A 22,765-nucleotide genomic window follows, 5' to 3' on the forward strand; every position below is an offset into this window, starting at 1 on the left:
AGCAAACCAGAAGAGCAGACCCCTGATGTAATCCCATCCCCACTTTGAACCCATCTGTCACTCCTACAGCGCACTGTCCCGCTGTCTTCATACATGTCCAGGACCATCCTCGCATATTCCTCGGCCAGTCCTGACTTCCTCATGCAGTACTTCCTCTGTTGGCACCCTCTGGGCCTTTTACGGTCAAAACAGTAGTTTGATTACGATAAGATATAATAGATTCATTTATTTTTAGCGTTGCCCTTGTTTTCACTAAACATTCCAATAATAACTGAAAAACACTGACTGCATGGGACTCACAAGGCGTTGCATTGTAAAGCAGACTATTTTTTCACTGCCTTTATCTGTCGGTTTGGCAGAGCGATAGAAGAATGAAACTGGTGACTTCCTATTTCACATAGTAGTTATTACAGAATTCGTTTAACTTTAATTCAACAAGTCAACAACTGTTACAAATTTTTAAATAAACGTGTTAAAGTGATTAAAAATTCTACTTTTCGCTGTTTTAATTAATCTTTTCCACGACCTGATCCCCCTGGGAGAAAATCGCCCGCTGCCTGCCGTCTGCTTCACAGGGATCGCGGGGACGCGCGTCTCGCAACCAAAATCATCCAGAGCGAGGTTGATGCGCGTCCACGCAAGACAGATCGAGGACGCAGCAGCTAGAGCTAAACGGTTAGCAGGGCCATCGGGCCCGGGTCGTTCATTTTGTTCAGGCGGACCTCCGACCGGCAGGGATTAGAAACGTGCGAGATCATATGTGTGTGGAGGGGGAAAGAGTAGCGCAAGATGGTTCGGGAAACCAGACACCTCTGGGTGGGAAATTTACCCGAACACGTTCGAGAGGAGAAAATCGTGGAGCATTTTAAACGGTAGGTTACGTGTTTTCCAAACAGCGCGCGCTAGCTGTCTCACTAACATTACGAACGGTAGGCGGTTGCTATCAATGCTAACACAGCTAATGTTAGCATTTTACGTTTTACTAGTATTGCTATTTCTCGTGTGCTGAATGCACATTATTGGCAGCGTGGTGATGGAAATTGAAGTCATATGTGAAGCAGAGCCGCTCGGGCCTCAAGGTGAACGATTTATAACATTCCTCGAACTTTTGTGAACGCCAAGGAGCAATTAGCTGGATTCGCTAGCCACCAAGCTTCCACCCAACCAACCATTTTGTGGGTAGTCGAGACGTTTTCACGATGTGTACAAGCCTAACGGCAGCTATCGTTAACCACAGAGTAGCATTAAATGCATTCGGTTAGTTTAGCCACTGGAAAAACCTCATACTCTGTTGTTTATCTGGTCGTCAGAGTGTTATATACCGATTGCTAATAGAAGGAAATTTACGAGAGCTGCCTCACGCCCGGTCCCATAAGTGTAGCTGCTTAAACTAAGCTAAGTTAGTCAGTGTTGTTGGGGTTCATTTGTGAAATTGTAAACTGCAAACCAGGTTTTGCTACCCTTTAGTGCTTAAATGTAAAACAAACCAACACCACAAACTGCCTTCCGGGGTTCATAAGAGTTATTTGTAGCTTTGTAGCTAACACTAGGTGTCTAATCTCTTGCTACGCGGCGTAAACACTACTTAAGTAGTTGGAAAACAAACATTCCTGCTAATGGGATTTATTGCTGCACACCCCATGTAGTGGTCTGCTGTTTAAACATGGTGCGTTTTTTTTTTTTTTTACATATCCTACGTCCTATAGAAATGTCATCAATACTGCTTAGAACTTCCTCTTTTTCCAAGTATTCCCAAATGTGATCATCCAGTATAATCAATTGCTAGCACTTTTAAGTTCAGAGAGTTCACCTCTGATGTGTGGTCTCTGGTTCGTTATCATAAAGTCCTGCCTTCAAAGTCAGTGCCATTTGCAAGCTTGCTGATTAAAAACTGGCACATTCTATATTCTTGGCCGGTGTATATGTAATTTCCTCTTTGTCTCCATTTCAGGTATGGTCGTGTGGAGAGTGTTAAAGTTCTGCGAAAGCGCGGTTCAGAGGGGGGTGTTGCAGCCTTTGTGGATTTTGTGGATATCAAAAGTGCACAGAAGGCTCACAATGCTGTCAACAAGATGGGGGACAGAGACCTTCGGACTGACTACAATGAACCCGGGTCAGTCCCAAGTGCTGTTCGGGGCCTGGAAGACAGCTCTCCCTCGAGCAGTCGAGATGTTACAGGATTCTCTAGGGGAACGGTTGGTCCAGTGTTTGGGCCACCTGTGTCCCTTCACTCCAGAGAGGGACGTTATGAACGGAGAATAGATGGGTAAGTGGACACGGCGTCCCCTTCGAATCCAGGGAAACATAGGTATCACACAGGTGTTAAACCTAAACACATAGTGGGGGGTATCCGTAAGGGATTGATGCCTCAAGGGGTTACACAAAGGTAATCTAGGGATCGTTCCACTTTTCATCCTATTTGACTTGCCTTGCCCATTGGATCTAAGTAAATTAACTACACATTATCATTTGGTAAGGTAACTATATATTGAGAGTTTGACATCTGATGTGGATATTACATCTGTGTGGAATATCCTGGTGAGTTGTGGATTTATTACATTTTGTGGGAGTCTACCTTGGGGAGCTTGCGGATATTTTTTATAATCAACATGGAATCTATCTTTAATTTAAAAAAAAAATCTGGAATCACGTGAAGCTGGAAGTACATCACTGTTATGATGGATACACGTATTTTGGAAGTATCTATATAGGTATACACTCACTTGAAGAAATCTTCCATCGTGGGATATCATTTTTTTTTCTCAAGGCAACGACTAATTGCTGGACTGTTCATTACTTTTCCTTTTTCTTTTTTTGCGCTTTGCACTTGTGGATACAGCCTGTTCTGGATTTAACTTTTGACCGAGTGGATGGAAGAAACCTTACAGTCATCACACATTAGAAGAAAGACTGGTGTAGTTCCAAGGTATCATTGTCATGTTAGGATGAGATTAACTTAATCAAAAACAGGTTTTGTTCCGCATATGGACGCTGCACCGAGAAGATTTCACAAGAACACAGAGGATCCAACCACCTGGCCACCAACAACGTTTGTGGAGCTATTCTTGCTTTTGCCATGAAGACATGAAGAGTGGATAGTTGGGATGTAACCCCCTGGATGTACGCAATATTATACCCTGTGCTGGATGTACTGATGTGGATAGGTGTAGCTGCCATTCATTTGGATTACTCAAGTATGGATGTAGCCGTTTGAGACCTCAATCAGGAAAAAGCACTCCAAGTATCTTAGAGGAAGCTGAAGACATTTTTTTAAGTAACATGACAGTAAACAAAGATGACACCCACTGATTATGGAGTTGTATCCGGCCCACCAGTCCAGGAGGATATTATTTACTCTGATACTTGTCTGGAGTCTACTGACCTGCGTGATGTTAAATAACTTAACATTAACCCATGGAATATTTTTTTCCCCTGCCACTATAAAACTTTTAAAAAATTACAGTGAAATGAGACCGATCCCATTGGATGTATTTTTTCTCTCAGGCTCCAACTTACTGAGTAGTCAACCTGGAATCTGCCGATTACCCTGAAGCTCATCATCTTTTTAAAAAAAGATTTTATTCCATATTTATTTATTGAGGTTTTATGTTCCTATGATTTTTTTTTTCTACATGTTGCAATACTCATAAAGGTCCATTTCTGTATATTTTTTTTTCTTCCTTTTTCCATCCAGTGAAGAGAATTAAATAAGCCCAACTGTGGATTATACGTCAACAATCTACTGCCCTGGTGCTCAGTACATGAACATAACATGCAATGCGAGAATACGTGAAGCGTTTTTGCCTAGGTCTCTCACATTCTGACCACCTAGATTTTATTTGGATTAGTTTCGGTAACTTCTTTTCTAAAAGGTTGGTATTTCTCTGCCCTCTGCATACTTTCTTTCCTAATCTTCCTTCGTGCTTTGTTTAATCATAGTTTTGCACTGCTTTTAGGGAAAGGGAAAAAAGTAAATTTTATTAAATGTATGTATCTGCTTAGTTTTTTTTTTTTTTTTCTTTTTTCTTTTTTTTTGAGTTTTATGACTTGTTATTTCCAGTACATGCACTGATCCAAACCCTGCATGGCATTTCTCCATACCACATAGATCATTAGAACAAATGTCCACTTGAATATTTGGGAGAAATGTTTTATGTAGATTTGTATTTTCTCCCCATATTCATAATAATTCATGAACAGTCAACCTCTGAAACCTCAGTGTTTATTGCTGTGCCAGTAAAAACAATTGGAGACTAAGAGCAACATAGCTTAAATCTGAAATAAAGTTCTGAAAGTTTGTGGGCAGCTTGTTTTCCTGTGACTGTTTGTGAATTTACATCATAGATGTATAGGTTATTAGATTTGGAGAAGCGTGACAAATGTAATCTGTTTTGGGTTTTTTTTGTTCAGAGCTTTTACAGACAGTGCCAGTATTTGGGCCATTTATTGCTGTAGTGCATTTTTAAGTGAAATGCTTATTTTCTTTTTTTTGTTAAGAGTCTGATTAATACTTTTTATTTTCATGTCTGTCCTGTTCTTAATTTACAGTAGCTCAGAAAGCCGTGAACGTGCATATGATCACAGCCCATATGGACATCATGACCGCAGTGGTACTTTTGACAGACAGCGTCACTACAACGCCGATTATTACCGCGATCGCTCTGTGTTTACTGCTGCTGGCCCAGGCAGCAGTTCTGTTGGGGGAAGCTTTGAGGCGTCAGACCCACACTTTGACTCTAGAATCCGAGACCCTTTTACTCTTACTAACTCTTCACGACGTGACCTGTACCGAGATGACAGAGGACGGCGTGTCGATCGGACTTACCATCACCGTCGGAGTCGATCGTCTCACTCCTCACAGTCAAGGCATCCCTCCCCTCAGCGTACCACGGGGCAACCCCTCAAAACTCCTCATTCCCCTAAAAAAGCACCTTTGTCCCCTGGGAGAGGCCCGAGATCTCGATCTCACAGCAGATCTTCAAGCTCTGATTCAGTCAGCAGCACAAGCAGCACAGGCAGTGGCAGGTGGGAATTTTTTTCGTTTTTTAATCTACAAATGATGGATGAATATTTGTCCATGGACAAAGCATTGGGATTATGCTGGACAATTTGTAAATAATCCGTTTACTCAGACTTGTGTAAACAGAAGTGTCTAATCGTTTTACACTTTCATTGACAGTGATTCAAACAGCAGCTCAAGTGATGGATCGCAGGCTCGTTCTGTTCAGTCATCAGCTACACACGCACCACCTCAGTCCTCTATGGCGCTTGACTCTGAAGAGCCCCGTAGGAGCTTTGGCATTAAAGTGCAAAATCTACCAGTACGCTCAACAGGTGAGTTTTTAATGTTCATCTACCTCTCAGTGGACCAAGTTAAGTCTTTTCTCTGCTCAATAACCTTGCCATATCCTTGAATTTGTTATTGCCTCAATGGCATTAGAAAGTACATTTCCTACAGGCAACATGATCTGAAACATGAGGAGGTAGTTATTTGCAGGTAGGGGACTAGCTGCAGGTAGTTAAATGTAGCCATGTTTAAAAACTTTAATTTTTGGCTCTTGTAAAAGGGAGTTTCTGATGGTAAAGAGTGGTTGTTTAATGAAATAAAATTACTATTTCCTTTACTGTTTGCTGCAGGGCATTGTATAGATTTGTGGTGACAGAGATTGATCACTTTATTAGTTATTGTTTCATTTACATACAGATGTTTTCTAATTTTATTTTTGATTACACATTTAGCATGCTCGTGGTATGCAAACCAAACTAAGCTGTGAAATAAAAATAATTTGAGCCAGATGAAAGCCTCTTCCTGTCAACAGATTAAAGTGGGAGTCATTTCTTCTTTAGGTCGTTGGGAATTCTGTTGTTTTTAGTAGTGTTGTAGTAATTCTGTTTTCCAATGCAGACACGAGTTTGAAAGATGGACTTTTCCATGAATTCAAGAAACATGGGAAAGTGACTTCAGTTCAGATCCATGGAACATCAGAAGACCGCTATGGGTTGGTATTCTTCAGACAGCAAGAGGATCAAGAAAAAGCCCTTAGTGTCTCCAAAGGAAAGCTGTTTTTCGGCATGCTTATTGAAGTCACTGCCTGGAATGGACCAGGTAGGTTGCAACAAAAGTCACAGAAATTTGTATTTTTTCTGATAAATATGGCAGATTTGCAGACACATTAATTCCCTCCACAGGCTTGAACCAAAATTCAAATAGCATGTGAGTAATATTAATGATAAATCCGTTTCTTCCTCCAGAAACAGAAAGTGAAAATGAGTTCAGGCCTTTGGATGGGCGAATAGATGAATTCCATCCAAAGGCCACAAGGACACTGTTTATAGGGAACCTGGAGAAGACCACCAGTTACCAACAGCTTCTCGACATTTTCCAACGCTTTGGTGAAATTGTGGTAAGCATCCATCTGACTTTGAATTACACACGTAAGTTTGTATATTTTACATTTAACATTTTGTATTTGCTCTCTTTTTTGTCTCAAGGACATTGACATCAAGAAAGTAAATGGAGTTCCCCAGTATGCCTTTGTCCAGTATTCTGATATTGCCAGTGTTTGCAAGGCTATAAAGAAGATGGATGGAGAGTATCTGGGAGCCAACAGACTAAAGGTAGTGTTTGTACACTAAGCAATCTTACCATTTCTCATCTGTGTATGTGTATATTTTCAAAATTATAGATTAGAGTGTTTATAATATCTATATTTGTGTCTTGTTTCCTTGCAGCTCGGTTTTGGAAAGAGTATGCCTACAACATGTGTTTGGCTTGATGGGTTATCAGCCAATATTACAGAGCAATACCTCACGCGGCATTTCTGCCGCTACGGACATGTAGTTAAGGTAAGGTGATGTTTTTCTCTTCCTTAAGATTTGATACTTTTGATTTTAGTACTCCCATAAATCTGATTTAATTTTTTTCTTTTTTGAAGGTGGTGTTTGATAGATTGAAGGGGATGGCTCTCATCTTGTACAACAACACCGACTTTGCTCAGACAGCTGTAAGAGAGACCAAAGGTTGGAAGATTGGTGGCAATAAAATAAAGGTAAAAATCAAGTGAAGGTTTAACTAATAAAATGTAATCCTAATGTTTTTTTTGCCCCCTTTTTAAATCTTTTTGTGTTTTATTCACTTATGATAGGTGGATTTTGCAAGTCAAGAGAGTCAGATGGCTTTCTACCGATCCATGCAGGCATCTGGACAAGACATTAGAGACTTCTATGAAATCCCTCCTGAACGACGGTAAACGACCAGTATTGTTATCTGAATACAGTTATTGTTTCTGTTTAATGACTTTATTTGCTTTGCCTTTTTTTAAATTAAGCAGATAGAAAATGTTTGCTGCTAGTGAAAGTGGTGATATTTTGAATCTCTCTTCCATTAGTGACAATATTTCAATTACAAATTAATTATTTAGATTCAATACTTTACACTTTGTGTTCTCTCCTTAACTCTATAGAGAGGATCGCAGAGCTCCGTATCATGAATTTGCAGCAGAAAGGGCTTACTATGAGAATATACGAACCCCTGGCCTCTATACAGAGGACACTCGAAGAGAGTATGCTGCCCGCAGCAGAGACCGGTTTCCTGAACTTGAACATTATCAAGGGGATCATTTTGACCCGCGCTATCATGAAGACCCTAGAGACTACAGGGATTACAGAGACCCCTTTGAGCAAGACATCCGGAAGTACACATATATTCAAAGGGAACGAGAAAGGGAGCGAGAACGTTTTGAAGCTGATCGCAGCAGGTGGAGCCCTTCCCATCCAAGGCGACCTATTAGTCCAACAGTATCACCTTCAGCATCTGAGCGGGTTCCTAGAGACTCAGAACGACGAGTTTACAGCCAGTCATCTGAACGAAGTGACAGCGTGAGTTCAGTGTCACCACCACATTTTGATAAATCTGAAAAGACCCTGCTAGAACATCCCTCCAAGAGCGAGAAGAGCAGTCAGTCGGATCGTTTATCTGGAACTGAGAAACCCAAACGTGCAAAACGGAAAGAGAAAGGCGACAAAGCTGAAAAGATCAAATCAAGAAAAGCAAAGGGGCAATCCCCATCAAATCCACTACCTGAAACAGAGCCTGAGACTGGTTTTGATGGAGGGTCTGGAAGGGGAAGAGGATCAGACCAGGATGTCCATGAAAAACAGAAATGTAAAGGGGATGGCGACCTTCTTACTAGTACTCTGTTAGCAAAAAGTGAACGATCTGACATGAGTAAAAGTGATGGTTCAGACTTGGATGGAAGGAATCGACTCAAGAAGCATGTTAAGTCTGAAACTGATGGAAAAGATTCTGCAGTAGATTTGGATCGCCGTGCTGCAAGAAAAAGGCGTTTTGGTGACTCTGGAGCAGGAAGGACTGCTCGTCAGAAGAGAAGCAGGCATGAGGAGGAGGATGGTAATCAGTCTTCTGACTTTGGTGCAGGTACAACATATTTGAAAGAAATGGATACAGACAAACACAAAGATTCCCAGAGGAAAGATTCAAGACCTAAAAATGAAAAAAGTGGAACTCCAAAAGATGGTCAAGAGGACCTTAAAGTACAAAGAGAGAAATCCGAGGGATCTTTGGACCCACTGGAGTCCAAACAACATCTAGGGCACCCTTCCTCCAGACGATTTTCACAAGAGGGTATTGCAGACCAAAACAGTACAAGAGAACCAGACCACCATACTTCTGTAAAAATTGGTCAAAATTCTGAAATTAACAAAAGTGCCAAGAATAAAGAAGACCACATTGACATTGATACCTCTCAAAGTTATCGCAAACAGATGGAGCAAAACAGACGTTTGCATCAGCAGCAGCAACAGCGCGAGTCTGAGAAAACTGACAAACCAGCTAGTCCCCAAGGAACTGAAACAGAGGACTTGGAGCATCGGAGCCTCGTGCATGAAGTTGGTAAACCCCCTGAGGATGTCACAGATAATTTTCCGTCCCACAAATTAAAGAAACCAGACCAGATTGACTCCGAGTCAGGGATAAAGAGAGAGCGTGTGTACAGGAGCTTTAAACAAAAAAGTGAAGATCTAGACTGGACCACCAGCTCCCCTCCAGGACATTTCTCGAATCGTCCAGATGAGGACTTTGCAGATCCTCCTCAGAAAGAGTTGAGCCGAAATGATGAAAAATCTCAATCAGATCTGGAGTTATTAGTCAAAAGGACACATAACACACAAGTTAACAAGACAGGCACTCCTTTACTCATTGTGGAGGACGAGAAACAAAAGAGATGGGAAAGCAGAATTAAACAAGGCTTGTTACCTGATCTGAACTTTTCTCAAAATATAAATAAAAACATTCACAATCGCAAACGTTTGGAGTACGCTATTTGTCATGACTTGGAGCCTGGGGAAGTACGATCCGACTCCGAAGAGGACAGAGAGCCCAAACCCCACTCTCCTGTGCCCTCCACATCTATGCCTTTTTCTGAAAGACCAAGAGCTGACAGATTTTCAGACCCTAAACAAGCACAGCTTGAGAAGAATAAATTCTACTCCTTTGCACTTGACCAGACTATCACACCTGACACAAAGGCTCTGCTTGAGCGTGCAAAATCTCTGTCATCTTCCAGAGAAGATAACTGGTCATTTTTAGACTACGATTCTCATTTTGTAAACTTGCGTAACAGAAAAGACACTGAAAAGGTGGAAGCAGCACCAAGACCAACACCTTCCTGGTATATGAAAAAGAAAAAGACTCGAATTGGATCGGAAGATAAACTTGATGACAGGAAAGAGGAACCTAAGCCAGAGGAACAAGAACGCAGGGAGCTATTTGCCTCCCGATTCCTTCACAGCGCTGTCTTTGAGCTGGACTCGAGACGACTTCAGCACCTGGAACGCAAGCATGAGGAACCTGAGCAAAACAGTCAGCAAGCAGCAGGAGATGGTGAACTTGACTCAGGGCCTGTTGTCCTTTTCCATAGTCGTTTTTTGGAACTAACACGACTACAGCAACAGAAAAATAAAACTCAGCAGCTACAGGAGGCAAAAGAAGACACTATGCCCACAAATGAAAACAAAGTAGAAAAAGCTCCTGTTCAAGAGCAACAACCTCTGCAGTCACCTGAAACAACAGAAACTACCACAGAGGCAGAAATTAAACCAATTACCCCTGCTGAAAATGTAGTTCCTGAACCCAAACTCGAACCAGCGTCTGTCACTCAAACTGTGATCAAAGACGTTCCTCCACCTGATGACATATGTGTTTTACTAAACCCACCCCATGATCCATGTCCCCCTGTGTCTGTCAAAAAGGAACAAGAAACGGATCAGGAACATGTTTCCATGCAGCACCCACCAATTGAGACGTCAGATTCTCTGCCTGTACCCATTACAGCATCTGAATCCAACTATTCAGCGAATAGAGAGAGACATTCTCCGTCTGAGGCAAAGCTGGATATTGTTATTGAGGATGTAAAACCTACATTCACAGAACTTTGCCACGAGTCTCACAATGAGCTTGTTAGCAATTCTGAACCAGAGCTGAATCCTGAGGCAAAACAACCAGAAGTACCTGTAGCCAGTAGTCCAGTACAGCCTAGTCTTGTTGAGCAGTTGGAAGTATTCAAGAAAGAGACTCCATCCACTTGTAAATTAGGATCAGAGAATGAAGGTGACATAAAATCTCAAGCTGGTAAAGTACAGGTACCAGTTGACAGTGAAAGAAATGATGAACCAGTCTTATCTCAGAAAGAAAATAAAACAAAAGAAATAAAAAATAAGAAGTATAAGTCTCTTGCACAAGTTGCTTCTGTTCCTGTAGCGTCTGCACCAGGTACTGAGAAACAAGCAACACGCAAGAGTGAGCGCATTGACAGAGAGAAGCTGAAACGTGGCTCATCCCCGAGAGGTGAGTCGAGGTCCACAGGCAAATCTCCAATCCATGGATCAGATCCCGATACCTCTGAGCACAGCATACCAGTAAGCAGAGCAAGACGAAGAAATGTTAAATCAGTCTATGCCACCCCAGTTGAAGATGATACACCAGTTCGTTCCGGAAAGGATGTTGCAGAGTCGCCACGCTCTGCCCGAAAACGTGGTACAGACAAAGATGCCATACAACAAAATACTGAACCAGATCCACCAACTCCAACACATGCAAATAAACGTGGTCGGCCTCCCAAGAATCGCAGGCAAGGTGATGATACTGCAACTGCTAAAGTAGAAAAATCTAAACTGGATGGTAAAGACACGGATTCAAATGAATCAGAAAGTGGTGAACGTATTCCAAGAATGTCAAAAGGGAGAACGCCACCGTATGACACAAAGGGTTCATCAAATCAGATGCCCACATCACTAGGATCTGGATCAACAAGGAAGGGGGACAAAACTGAGGCAGCTGATGATAATGGTCAGGAAAATGATTTCACGTATGAAGATACCTCGCCTTTGCAAGAGTCATCAGTTTCAGGTAAAGAAGATCCATCGCTGAAAATTGATGAAAAGAAAGAGGAGATGGTCAAACAAGGCATAGAATTGGCCAAAGGTAAAGATGTTCTCCATGAAAAGGTATATGATGACAAATCAAATGGAAAAGAGGCAGATGCCTCCAACCTGGAAGAGAAAACCATGTCAGAAAAAGAGAAAACTCTTAGAGGAAAAGCAGGGAATTCCAAGTCACCAGTCCTCAAGAACCTCAAAATCAGACTGCATGCAACAGAGGTGAAAGACCTTCTTCAGTTAGGAGAAGAAGAGCCTGGGACTCCAGAAGACTCGTCAAAAAGTCTTAGACATGGTGACCACAGTGAACAGGTTTTAAAGTGCACAAATGCTAACAAAGGAGGCTCCAGCAATGAAGACAATGAAAATGCAGCTTCAGACCAAAAGGAGCTCCTGGGAGCATCAAAAAATGTAATTTCACAGGAGCTGGAACTGGAGCAAGCTGTGGAGAACATTGCTAAACTAACAGATCCAACCTTTCCAACAGAACCAACACCGCCTGTCCCTCATACAGATGTAAAAAGTGACCCAGAGGAAGAAAAAACATCTAATCCTGCCAGTGAGTCAGAACTGATGGCTGCTATTGATTCAATAACCCAGGCACCTCCAGCAAATCTAGATGTAGTCTCAGAACCTGAGATTCAAGACTTGGTTCAGCACATCAAGGAAGATGAAACAAATACATCTTCTGTCCAGGAGGAACCCGCTTTCCCAAACACACCCAAAAAGGGCCCCAAGGGAAGACCTAGAACACCTAAACGTTTTCCTAAAGGCCAGAAACAATTAAGAAAGGATTTGAAAGATGGACATTCGTTAACTGAGGAATCGGCAACCCCATTAGCAGATAGTACAGCTTCTGATGCAAAGGTTTTTTCTGAGACACCTGCTGCTGCAGCAACTACTGCAGTTATTACTCCTGCTACTTGGAAGACAGAGCCTGAAACCTCAGCAGTCAAAGCTACAGATGTAAACGCAGAGACAGAGTCATCTTCAGAAGAACACATCCAGCATTTCAAGTCTGTTTACCCGCAATCCAAGAGTCCAATATGCACAAAGCCACAGCACTTGCCATCTGAATGCAACTCTCCTTCTCTGTCACCACGAGCTAACAACCCAAATGTCAGACCCCCTCAAACAAGCAGAAATCCTGTTTCTCCACCAGACTGGCGCCATCATTCTAAAGATACCAGTGCCTCTTCCTTACCAATCATGCCATTACCAACCAAGGAAAACCAGCCTTTACCATCAGAGTCTGAAAACAAGGATATTGATCATGGCACAAGTGACTTGAGACAGATTTTAAAGAAACATACAACTAGTTCACAGACAGGCAGCAGCTCTGTTTCAAGTAATCTGCCAAACCTTCGAGATCAGAACCTATCTGAAAGTAATTCTCAGCTCACAGCCATTGTGTCAAATAAGTCATCACTGTCTGATAGTAAAATATCAGTGCATTCTGCCCCACCTATTGTTAGACCTCCACAAACGACTCCTGAGACAAAGTCTGTGATCTCTGTTATTGCATCCACTGCCACATCTGTTATCAGCCGTATTTGCAATCCTTCTGAGCCTGAGGATAAGGTGAACATGAACATTGTTGACATTCCTATAGCCAAACCAAGTTATAGGCCCAGCAAAGATGATGCTGGGTCATATCCTGTGCTGCCTGCTGGTGATGAAGGAGGAAGTGCCACACGCTTCATTATTGAGAGCCCCACTCTTAGCACTGGATCTTGCCCAGGTCTGAGAGTAAATACATCTGAAGGAGTGGTGGTATTGAGCCATTCTGGTCAAAAAACAGAGGGACCCCAGCGAATTAGTGCAAAGATAAGTCAGATCCCATCAGCAACACCAAGTGAGATGGAATCTCAGCAACTGGTATCCATACCCAAGCAGGATTTGTATTCCCAGCCAGGGCTTCAAAAAGGGCCTTCATCACAGATGGATCATGGGCATCCCAGTAAACACCAGTCAGGATTGTCTTCAATCAAACAAGAAAACACTGGTTTGGAAAAGATGGATTCCGCTTACCAATCTGGACCTCAAGGAGTAGTGAAGCGTCTGCCACCAAGCAACCAGCAGGTAATAGGTTACCATCAAGATTACATGCCTTTAAAACATCCAAAGAAAATGGATAGTGCTGATCCTCATGGTACAGATGGAACCAAACCGCCTTGGACCTCTGCCATAAGCCCTGCAATAAGCCCCCATTTACCCTCTCCACCTGGAAACCACGTAGGTTTTAGTGATAGAACTCCTTCACATCTCGGTGGGGTCAAGCAGGAACCACGGTCCCCACGTAAGTCAGGGCACGCACACTCTCCATTTGTGTCTTCACCCATTGGTTCCTCATCACCCAAGGGTATTCCAGTTATGTTATCCACTAGCCATCCTGCCATGCAACAGTTTATTGCTGGCGTGCATCATCCCGAGCAGTCTGTTATCATGCCACCTCATAGTGTGCCTGGAGGCTTGGGACGAATGTCTCCACATTGTGTTACTCAGTCAATTCAAGTGGGGCATCTGGTCCAGGGAGATGTCAGAGTCAATACTCCACCTCTTTCTGTGATGAGCTACGGCATGCACAGTGAGTCGCTCAGCTCCTCTTGGTCTAGTGCCATGCAGCCACGGCCTACCTCACCTCAGGCTGTTGGCAGAGACAAGGTTCTCAAAGTAAACCCAGGTTCTTTGAGGAGTCATGAGTCATCTCCTGCACAGCTGAAGCTGGACACTCTGCAGCCCGATCCTCGTGGGAGTTTGCGGAGTAGTGGCCATTTGGACAAAACATACATAGCACAGAGAGACATGCGTGTTCTTTTGCATCAACAGGGGGATCGTTCAACCGCAGACTCTCATTCTGGACACATTCAGGAGACCTCTCTATCTCCAAGAGCACATGCTTTGTCTAAAGGTGTGTCCGATAAGGATATAACAAAGTCTTTAGAGGCAAAGAGGCCCCACTCTCCACTTCCTAAGGATGGAATGATGGGAATCAGACAATCCGGACAAGCAATGGCATCTCCCCACAGGGTTCAGCTGATGCCACCTGGACCTAGTGGTTCATTCACAGACTACCCGGGGATGTACTCAAACCCGAGAGGAATCCATTCTCAAATGCCAGAAGCGTCTGCTGTTGGACTTACCCAGCCGCCAATGAATGTCACACCTGCTGCGGTGAGTGCGTGATGTTTAAAAAGACAGTCAACATAATCAGTATTGACAGATCTGTGTTGGTACAAAGGACGTGTATAACTAGCAGTTGGTTTATACAATAAAAGCACAGCTTAATAACAGCAAGTGCCTCATAATGGCTGTGGATTACATGGAGAACCTATCATTTAATATAAGAAAGCAGTTTAACACTGTCATGAACTGCAGGTTTCAGAATAATTATGAATTAAAATAAGAACTGAAGGAAAGAAAACTGAACCTTAAACGAAAACATTTTTAAAGCAAAGATTAGTTGTACTGTTGTTCTTAACTGTTTCTTGAATTTGTAGGGTGCGGACCACCAGGCAAAAGATGGCAAGATGACACAGCCTGTTAATATGGTGCAGTTACTCACGGTAAGGCAAATCTCCCAACAGATTAAACAAGGTGGTTGGTCTGAGCAAGAGCTAGCCTCGTCTCATTCATTTGTTGTTTTTGTTTTTGCCTCATTTAAATAGAAATACCCTATTGTGTGGCAAGGGTTGCTTGCACTTAAAAACGACACCGCTGCAGTCCAGCTGCATTTCGTCTGTGGCAACAAAGCTTTGGCTCATCGATCACTGCCCCTACAAGAAGGAGGTGCACTGCTTAGGATTGTCCAGAGGATGAGACTGGAGGCTTCACAACTGGAGAGTGTAGCCAGAAGAATGACTGTACGTGCGTTTTTTGCTTTACTTCCCTGTTTTAAACAAGTTTCTGTCTGCTAATAACATGAACCTTTTGCTCTCCACAGGGAGACACCGACTACTGTCTCCTCCTTGCTCTGCCTTGTGGACGAGATCAAGATGACGTCCTGAACCAGACCCAAGCTCTTAAGGCAGCGTTCATCAATTACTTGCAGACAAAGTTGGCTGCTGGTATTATCAACATCCCCAACCCAGGTTCCAATCATGTGAGTCATCACTGTTTTATTAATTGTCTGTCCTATGTGGCTTATACCAGCGGTTCCCAACCTTTTTTGCGCCACGGACCGGTTTATGCCCGACAATATTTTCACGGACCGGCCTTTAAGGTGTCGCAGATAAATACAACAAAATAAAACTAGTACCGGTACCGAAAAAAAAAAGATTTATTCATAACACACGTGAAAAGACCCAGGAAAACAGAGTTAACAATAAAAACGATAACAAAATAACGCTGAAAACCGATTTAAAAACCCTGAAAACCATACATTTCACGCTGGCTTATACAACAGTTTAAAGGCTGGTTTAAGTGTATTAAACACACAGAAGGGGCTTCTCAGCTGCATATCAGGCCATTGGTTTGATCTTCCCTAATTTTTTTTCCTGGAGTATGCAGCACAGAGAAAACAAACATGTTTTGATGCTTATCATCTTCTGATCTTCAATACCATTTGATGGCTTCATTTTAAACACAGAACTGGTTCTACAGGATTGATGGCATACATTTTACTTGGCCAAAGTACTTGTGGAGTCCTTACCATATAGTAAAGGGTTTAGGCTTCTTTGGAAGTGCATTTGTGTATATGCATAACTCACATGGGACTTTCACAGGCCGTGAAACATATTTATTGTAGGGATCCTTGTCAGACAGAAACTGCCCCACACAGTTCATGTGAATGACTGATCACATGACCTGTGCCATACTGTCTTTACCTGGTTCCGTTTGCATATTACCCGTTTTCATATTGTACCCGAAGGAGTTGAAGTGCACAGGTTTTCTTTTCATTTCAATAAAGCAGCATCTCTAGCACACACTTCACAAGTCTGACACCCTGTAGCAGTTTTTTTTTTTAATCATTGGCTTTTTATTATTTTATTTTTATTTATTTATTTTTTGTACAAAATTTTCCTGAAATGTCCAATAGATTTTTTTCTATTAAAGTTTTAAATGACTTTACTCATTCTCTAAGAATTGTATCCTGTGGATCTCTTTGTTCTTTGTTTAACAGACGCTGTCATATTTGATCAATCTATTGTTAAAAAATAGATATAAATAGATCTTGAAATCCTTACAAGACTGAATAATTTTTGTAAACAAATTTAATTTTAAAAAATAAACTTTTGTGGCCTACCTGGGGACTGAGTCCCACACTCACTCTTTGAGACAGAAAAAATTAAAAACTTTTTGACTTCTTTGTTACTGAATGACACTTTTGAATATTAAAAAGTCATGCCCATCTCAGTATTTCCATGCAACTGATATGTGTCTCTGTACTTCCCAGCCCGCCTATGTGCTTCAGATTTTCCCTCCGTGCGAGTTTTCAGAGAGCCACTTATCCCAGCTCGCCCCCGACCTTCTCAACAGGATTTCAAGCATCTCGCCACATCTCATGATAGTCATCACCTCTGTGTGACGTCCACTGCTGGGAGGATGGATCTTCTCGTTGATGAGCCTCAGGAAGCCAGAGGAATATTTTTTCTTTTTTTTCCTGGACACAGTGGGAATGTGTAGGATAAGTCCTATCAACACATTTTTGTTTTTTCTTTCCCCATCAGTCTTTTTTTTTTTTCCTCTTTTTATGTTTTTCCCCCTCTCTTGTCACTCCTGTCTGGTATATTTGTCCTTCTCAAAAGAACTCAGGGATGGATCAAACCAGAATGAGTCTTACTTGACCATTTCTCTGCTGTATTTCTATTTATTGGAGTTTTATTTTAATATTCGGAGATGCTCTGAAGAAGGAAGGAAGGAAGAAAAAAAGTCAGGATGGTTGATGAACGACTCTCTGAGGGGCCTGTTTCTTTCATCTGTCCTGATTGATTGTTAATCATTGGTTCAGAAATTAGGATCTTTGAGGTACCTCAGCACCAGATCAGACATTTCAGCATGTAATTTTAAATAATTCTGTACAGACTTCCTCGCCCAGGCCTTTTCTTTAGAGGAAGGAGGATTAACCCTGTAGAAGACTTTTCGTTTAACTCCACCAGCTCTGCTCATGTTCTCACACTACTGAAGCAGTTTACCCCTCTGTCACCTGCCTTTGCATTGAACAAGCTACAGTTTGATTTGGGAGTTTTTGAACATGGGACTTTGTAAATATTTTAAATATTTAAAAGGAATTTAAAAAAAAAAAAAACATGGACCCAACATGGACAGCTTAACAGAGAGACTGGTACTCTGGGACGTACCAGAACACAGAGTGTGGAAATGTAGATGGACAGATTCTTAATTTTTGGGTGTAAATACTTGTAACAGAAGAAGGTTGGCACGCTCTTGTGAGTGGAGTCTGCTAATGGCACTTCATATTTTGTAACTCAAATAAACTCCAGGAAACATGGATATCTAAGATGTGTATCTTTTTTCCCCCCATGCACTGCCTTGAAGAGGTTCGGTTTGGTTGAAGTGTTTCACTTTCTTCTAATACTGAAGACCTCAAGAGTTTGTTTTTTTTGGGTTCATTTGTACTTCATGACATAAAAACAACCTAAAACTTTAGAAATCGGATGAGTAAATTTGAGGTTTTAATCACAACTCTGAGACTGAAATTGTATTTCCTGTGTTTTTTGGCTGCTTGCACAACCCCATTTTAACACTTCATTTGTCAGTGTTGAGTTGGAAGATGCATTCCTGTGCAGAAACAGGTGTATGAGCTAAATGACACGCAGAACATGACACAGCTTAGTAAATTGAATATATCACATAGCAGTACAAAGAAGGCTCAGAAAGATGAAAAATTCAATTGAACAATGAGTCCATTACACAGAAAATACAAAAGGAAAAGAAGAGCTCACTAAATGAAAATCTAACTGCCCTGCAGGAGCTGAAATCTTGAATGCAAGTTTGGAGTATATGAAGAATTAAATAAAGGTTCAGTTTTGTTTTAATTAGAATTATTTTTTTGGCCTGCATCAATCGGAGTAATTGCCTGAAGGCCAAGAAAAATAAGAATTATCGTTTAATCAAATAATTTAAATTTGATTTCACATCATCCCCCGCTATCTCTCCCTATTTTTCTAATATTCACTGTTCAATCCAACAAAGGTGGGAAAAATCCCTCAAAAGTTGTACAGCAAGTTTTTCCACCTGTTAATCTGATTATATGCTGAAAATAACTTTAGTTAAAACAAAGTGAAGAAGAAGTTTGCCCATCTTTTTAATATTATATTGTGGCATAGCAAATACAGTGTTACTAATAACATCAAGAGTGGTTCAGAAAGCAGTGAGTTTACCTTCAGGTACTTATTTACATGCGTGTCCTGTATGGTCATGTCAATCTGACCAACACAGAGATGATGCACCAGCCAGGCTGCAGTCTGATGGGTTGTTCGTGAGTCAGTTGACTGAATCTTATTTTATGCATCAAATTTTGTTTGGACAAGTATTGACATCATCACACATGAAAAATGGTGAATTTTAAACTTGAACACATTAAAAAAGCAAAACATGACTTCAAATTGAGGCAGCCGTATTTACCTCGAGAGGAAGATAAAAGTATCACATACACTGGTTCTATTTTTGATTTATAAAACACTGGCAACTTTAAATGTGTACTATTGTTTCAAATCATCACTGGAGCCAAACAGCGCCACCAGCTGGTCTTCGTACTGGGAGATGTTTCTCTTCATGATGTCAATGCAGGGACCCAGCAAACGCTCAAAAGCCTGGATGTCAATTACTGGAAGGAAAAAAAGACACATTTTGATTCATGTCACAGACATTTTCGTATTTTTGCGTTTTACATGGTACATGTGTCAGGCTGCTGCATCATTCTTCCCACAGTCATGTTTGGAAAAAGTACGTTTTCACAGATCTCAAACCATCACACACTGAAAACTCACTGTTTCCACAGGCATCGAGTAGTAAGTATATAGCAGCCAGGTGCTGCTAAGCACACCATATCAGCGCAAGCACCTCATATCAACTATCAAGCATGGTGGTGGAAGGGCTTGTTTTTTCAGCCACAGGGCCTGAGCACCTTGCAGTCATTCAGTTGACCATGAACTCGTCTGTATACCAAAGTATTGTAAAGTTGCTGTGATGGGACCTTAGGAGAGCTGTGCATAAATAAATGCCTGCTAAACTCAATTAACATTACCAACATCTGTGGGCATTTAATGTACCTAAACATTTGGTTTCTCCCACAGCGTAAACTGTTGCTGCACGAGGTTTGTTGGTGACCAGCGCCAGCTCCCCAAAGTACTGCCCTCTGGAGCAGCGAGCTACCTCCACTTCTGCGTTATCCTGCTGGCTCGCCTTTGTCTGCAATAAAGAAACTTGTCAGTCATTTCATACATCTGAGACATACAGTAAAACAAACATTATTAAAAAAATTAATAGATAAAATGGTTAATTAAGAGGTTTGGCAATAGTAGTGCGCTTACTTTGCTTTTTATCATAATCTTCACTTCTCCTGTTTCCACAATGTAGAAACACTCAGCTTTGTCACCCTGCAAAAAGAAAAAGCAGCAGAAAAGACTAAGTTTAACCAAAGTGTTCTTAATATATAAACTTGAATCTAAAAACAACCCAAGATAAAGCAGGCCTATACCTGTGTAATTATGCGGTCTCCATCTTTGAATGCTCGAGCTCCCAGAACATCAACAATCTTCATTCTCTCAGAAACCTAAAACGAAGCAGGTGAAATAAACGTTGAATAAAACAGTGGCTATGTTCTTATATCCTGTTGTTTTTTTTAAATGCCGTGTGTGTGTCTGCAAACCTCAAGAGACTTCAGAAGAGGAACGCATTCAATGAAGGCCTCATACATCCTTCTCTTCTTTGCATTATTTTTCACAATCAGTCTGTGAAATGTGGCTCGATCCTGAAAGGGAAGCAACCAAAGAACAACCTGTTTCACGCACTCTGTCACATACAGCACAATGCTACGGAGGATGAAGGTCATCTTCTTCTGTCAGACTCACCAGGCCCCACAGGGCTCCGTCCTGTGTCGCCACGATTGTGGCGGCTCGAGGCGTGTTGTACATGAGAGCCAGCTCTCCAAAACTGCCCTTGTTGTCATATTTTCCAACACAAATGCTCACACCGTCCTTCTGTACAAAAATATCGTAGACACCTCTGGAAGTGATTGGACAGAGAAAGAGAGGGAGCAGATGTGAATTGCAAGTCCTCTTTACATACTAGTTAATTATGGAGTTCCACAAGGTTCTATACTAGGACCAATTCTGTTTACATTATGCATATATTATACATTAGGTACTATCATTAGAAGGCATAGCATACATGTTGAATAATCAGGCCCCATCTTATCTTAAAGACCTCATAGTACCGTATCACATCATTCAAGCGCTTCACTCTCAGACTGTTGACTTTCTTGTGGTTCCTATGATATTTAAAAGACGAATGGGAGGCAGAGGCTTCAGCTTTCGCACCCCTCTTCTGTGGAACCAGCTCCCAGTTTGGATTCAGGATTAATCTAATTACTACTAATCTGTGGCTCTCTTCCACAGTGTCTTTTATCCTCTCTTCCTTCCCTCAACCCCAACTGGTTAAAGTAGATGGCTGCCTGTCCCTGAGCCTGGTTCTGCAAGAGGTTTCCTGTTAAAACTGAGTTTTTTCTTCCCACTGTTGCCAAGTGCTTGATGGTTGGGATTTTGTCTGTAATATTGTAAGTTCTTTACCTTATAAAATAAAGTTCTGTCTTGTGACTTGGCATTATAACCTAAATTAAATTGATTTGAGCAGGTTTAGTTTAAATATTGAAAAGAAGGTAAACCTCGCTCACTTCTCTATGACGTAGAAATTGTCCCCATCCTCTCCTTGGTCTATGATGTGATCCTGAGGTTTGACCAACACTTCAAACATGGCGTCTAAAACCTCAGAGAACTGCTCCTGGAGGAAAACATAACGAGACAGGTTTCTTTTTATGAAACAAATTCTAAGAATGCATATTTAAAAAAGGCATTTGAAGCTGATTTAACATATATAAAAGTGGAGCTTAAGCTTAAATATAAGAACAGTTGAGAGAGGATAGTAAAGGGCAGGCACGGTGTAGGATGTGAAGCCAAAATTATAGAGAGCAAAAGCCAAACTTGATTTGAAAGAACTGAAAAATGAAGCAGACTTTTGCATTTAAAAAAAAAAAAAAAAGTCCCTTTGTCACCTACAGTAAGCCAGTAACATGACATTTAAAACCTGAGTGCTGTGGTCTGCAGCACTTTCTGGTCTTGGACATTGTTCCTGCAGGTCTCTGTCTATGATCATCACAAGGGGAACCACGTCTTCTTTTAAAACCTGATTTAAGCTGCTATACCTGCTCTAATGTCTTGAACAGTAAAATGTCTCTGCATGCGTCCTGAAGCCGGCGACGCTGCTCGTCTGTTTTGGGATTCACAACCCGAGGCTCTGTGTCATCGTCCTCATCATCATCTGGGTTGTACGCCTCTGCACAAACTGCAGCAAGACAAACAAATGAACAAAGTGGAGTCATGTAGCCACATTGACTCACGCCGTTCCACTTACTGACCTGCAGTTCTGCGATTGGTTTTTCCAGAGGGGCGCTCTGCAGAGAGAGAGAGAGGTCAGAGCGTTACACTGAGTGTTTTTAAAGCCAGGGCTTAGCACACTTCACTGTAACAGCTCCAGAAGTGCTCGTAACAGTGTTAATAGTGAGATACTCACTAACGGGGACCGGTTCCTCCTCTTCCTCCTCCTCCTCCTCCTCCTCTTCCTCACGTTTGTTGGGTTCATCTATGTCTGATTCAAAAGTGACTTCTTTCTGCACAGACTCAGTGTTGGGTTTCTTGTCTTGCTGGTCATTTCTTTGGCTCTCCAGAATACGTGTGAAATGCTGCACAGCAAACTCGGCCAAGTTGGGAGGCCTGCGACGAAGCACTTCCACCGTGTATCCCTGCAGCAGCTCTTTCAAACCAGCTGGTATCTCTACAGTGCTCATCATTCAGGTTCAAAGGTCAGGAGCTTTAATGGAGGAAAAAAAAAGTCTATAAGAGCTTCTTTTCCATTAACCTCAGTTTACGATGGCAGGAATAACAAAATGCAGCAATCAGCATGTGATAAACACACTTTCTGTCTGAAGCATCATCACTGGAGCATAGTGACTCCACCTCCTCCTCCTCCTCCTCTCCCAGTCTGCCCTGTATTGATTCTTTTATTTAGCACAGCCTGTCAGAAAGTATTGACCAGGTCTTTTCACATCACATGTAATTAAAGGCTGTCCACTGGA

The 22,765-nt window shown here is 41.8% G+C and overlaps 2 protein-coding genes across 5 annotated transcripts; one reads left to right on the forward strand and one right to left on the reverse strand.

Moving 5' to 3' along the window:
- Positions 1-619: 619 nt before the first annotated feature.
- Positions 620-17,911, forward strand: LOC146574440 (msx2-interacting protein). 4 transcript variants are annotated; one of them, XM_085274071.1, is made up of 15 exons: positions 620-872; positions 1,952-2,266; positions 4,549-5,025; positions 5,180-5,334; positions 5,906-6,106; positions 6,253-6,404; positions 6,493-6,618; positions 6,733-6,846; positions 6,936-7,049; positions 7,146-7,246; positions 7,464-14,628; positions 14,955-15,020; positions 15,123-15,317; positions 15,398-15,556; positions 16,850-17,911. In XM_085274071.1, exons 1-15 carry the CDS (start codon positions 790-792, stop codon positions 16,979-16,981), a joined length of 9,555 nt encoding a protein of 3,184 aa, XP_085130197.1. In that variant the 5' UTR covers positions 620-789; the 3' UTR covers positions 16,982-17,911. The 4 variants fall into 4 exon arrangements, with proteins under 4 accessions (XP_085130197.1, XP_085130198.1, XP_085130200.1 ...); XM_085274072.1 differs by having other exon boundaries at positions 4,552-5,025; XM_085274074.1 differs by lacking the exons at positions 620-872; positions 1,952-2,266 and adding an exon at positions 2,325-3,872.
- Positions 17,912-18,559: 648 nt separating this feature from the next.
- Positions 18,560-22,616, reverse strand: prkar2ab (protein kinase, cAMP-dependent, regulatory, type II, alpha, B). The gene is made up of 10 exons (XM_085274076.1): positions 22,204-22,616; positions 22,049-22,084; positions 21,836-21,975; positions 21,308-21,414; positions 20,487-20,640; positions 20,285-20,386; positions 20,114-20,188; positions 19,947-20,012; positions 19,686-19,824; positions 18,560-19,240 (listed from the first exon to the last, which is right to left on the reverse strand). Exons 1-10 carry the CDS (start codon positions 22,478-22,480, stop codon positions 19,116-19,118), a joined length of 1,221 nt encoding a protein of 406 aa, XP_085130202.1. The 5' UTR covers positions 22,481-22,616; the 3' UTR covers positions 18,560-19,115.
- Positions 22,617-22,765: the final 149 nt, after the last annotated feature.

The sequence above is a fragment of the Mchenga conophoros genome, linkage group LG5 (genome assembly GCF_057382185.1).
Source record: "Mchenga conophoros isolate Kocher_MC1m ecotype Shallow Benthic linkage group LG5, M_conophoros_male_GT1.1, whole genome shotgun sequence".
Lineage (NCBI taxonomy): Eukaryota > Metazoa > Chordata > Actinopteri > Cichliformes > Cichlidae > Mchenga > Mchenga conophoros.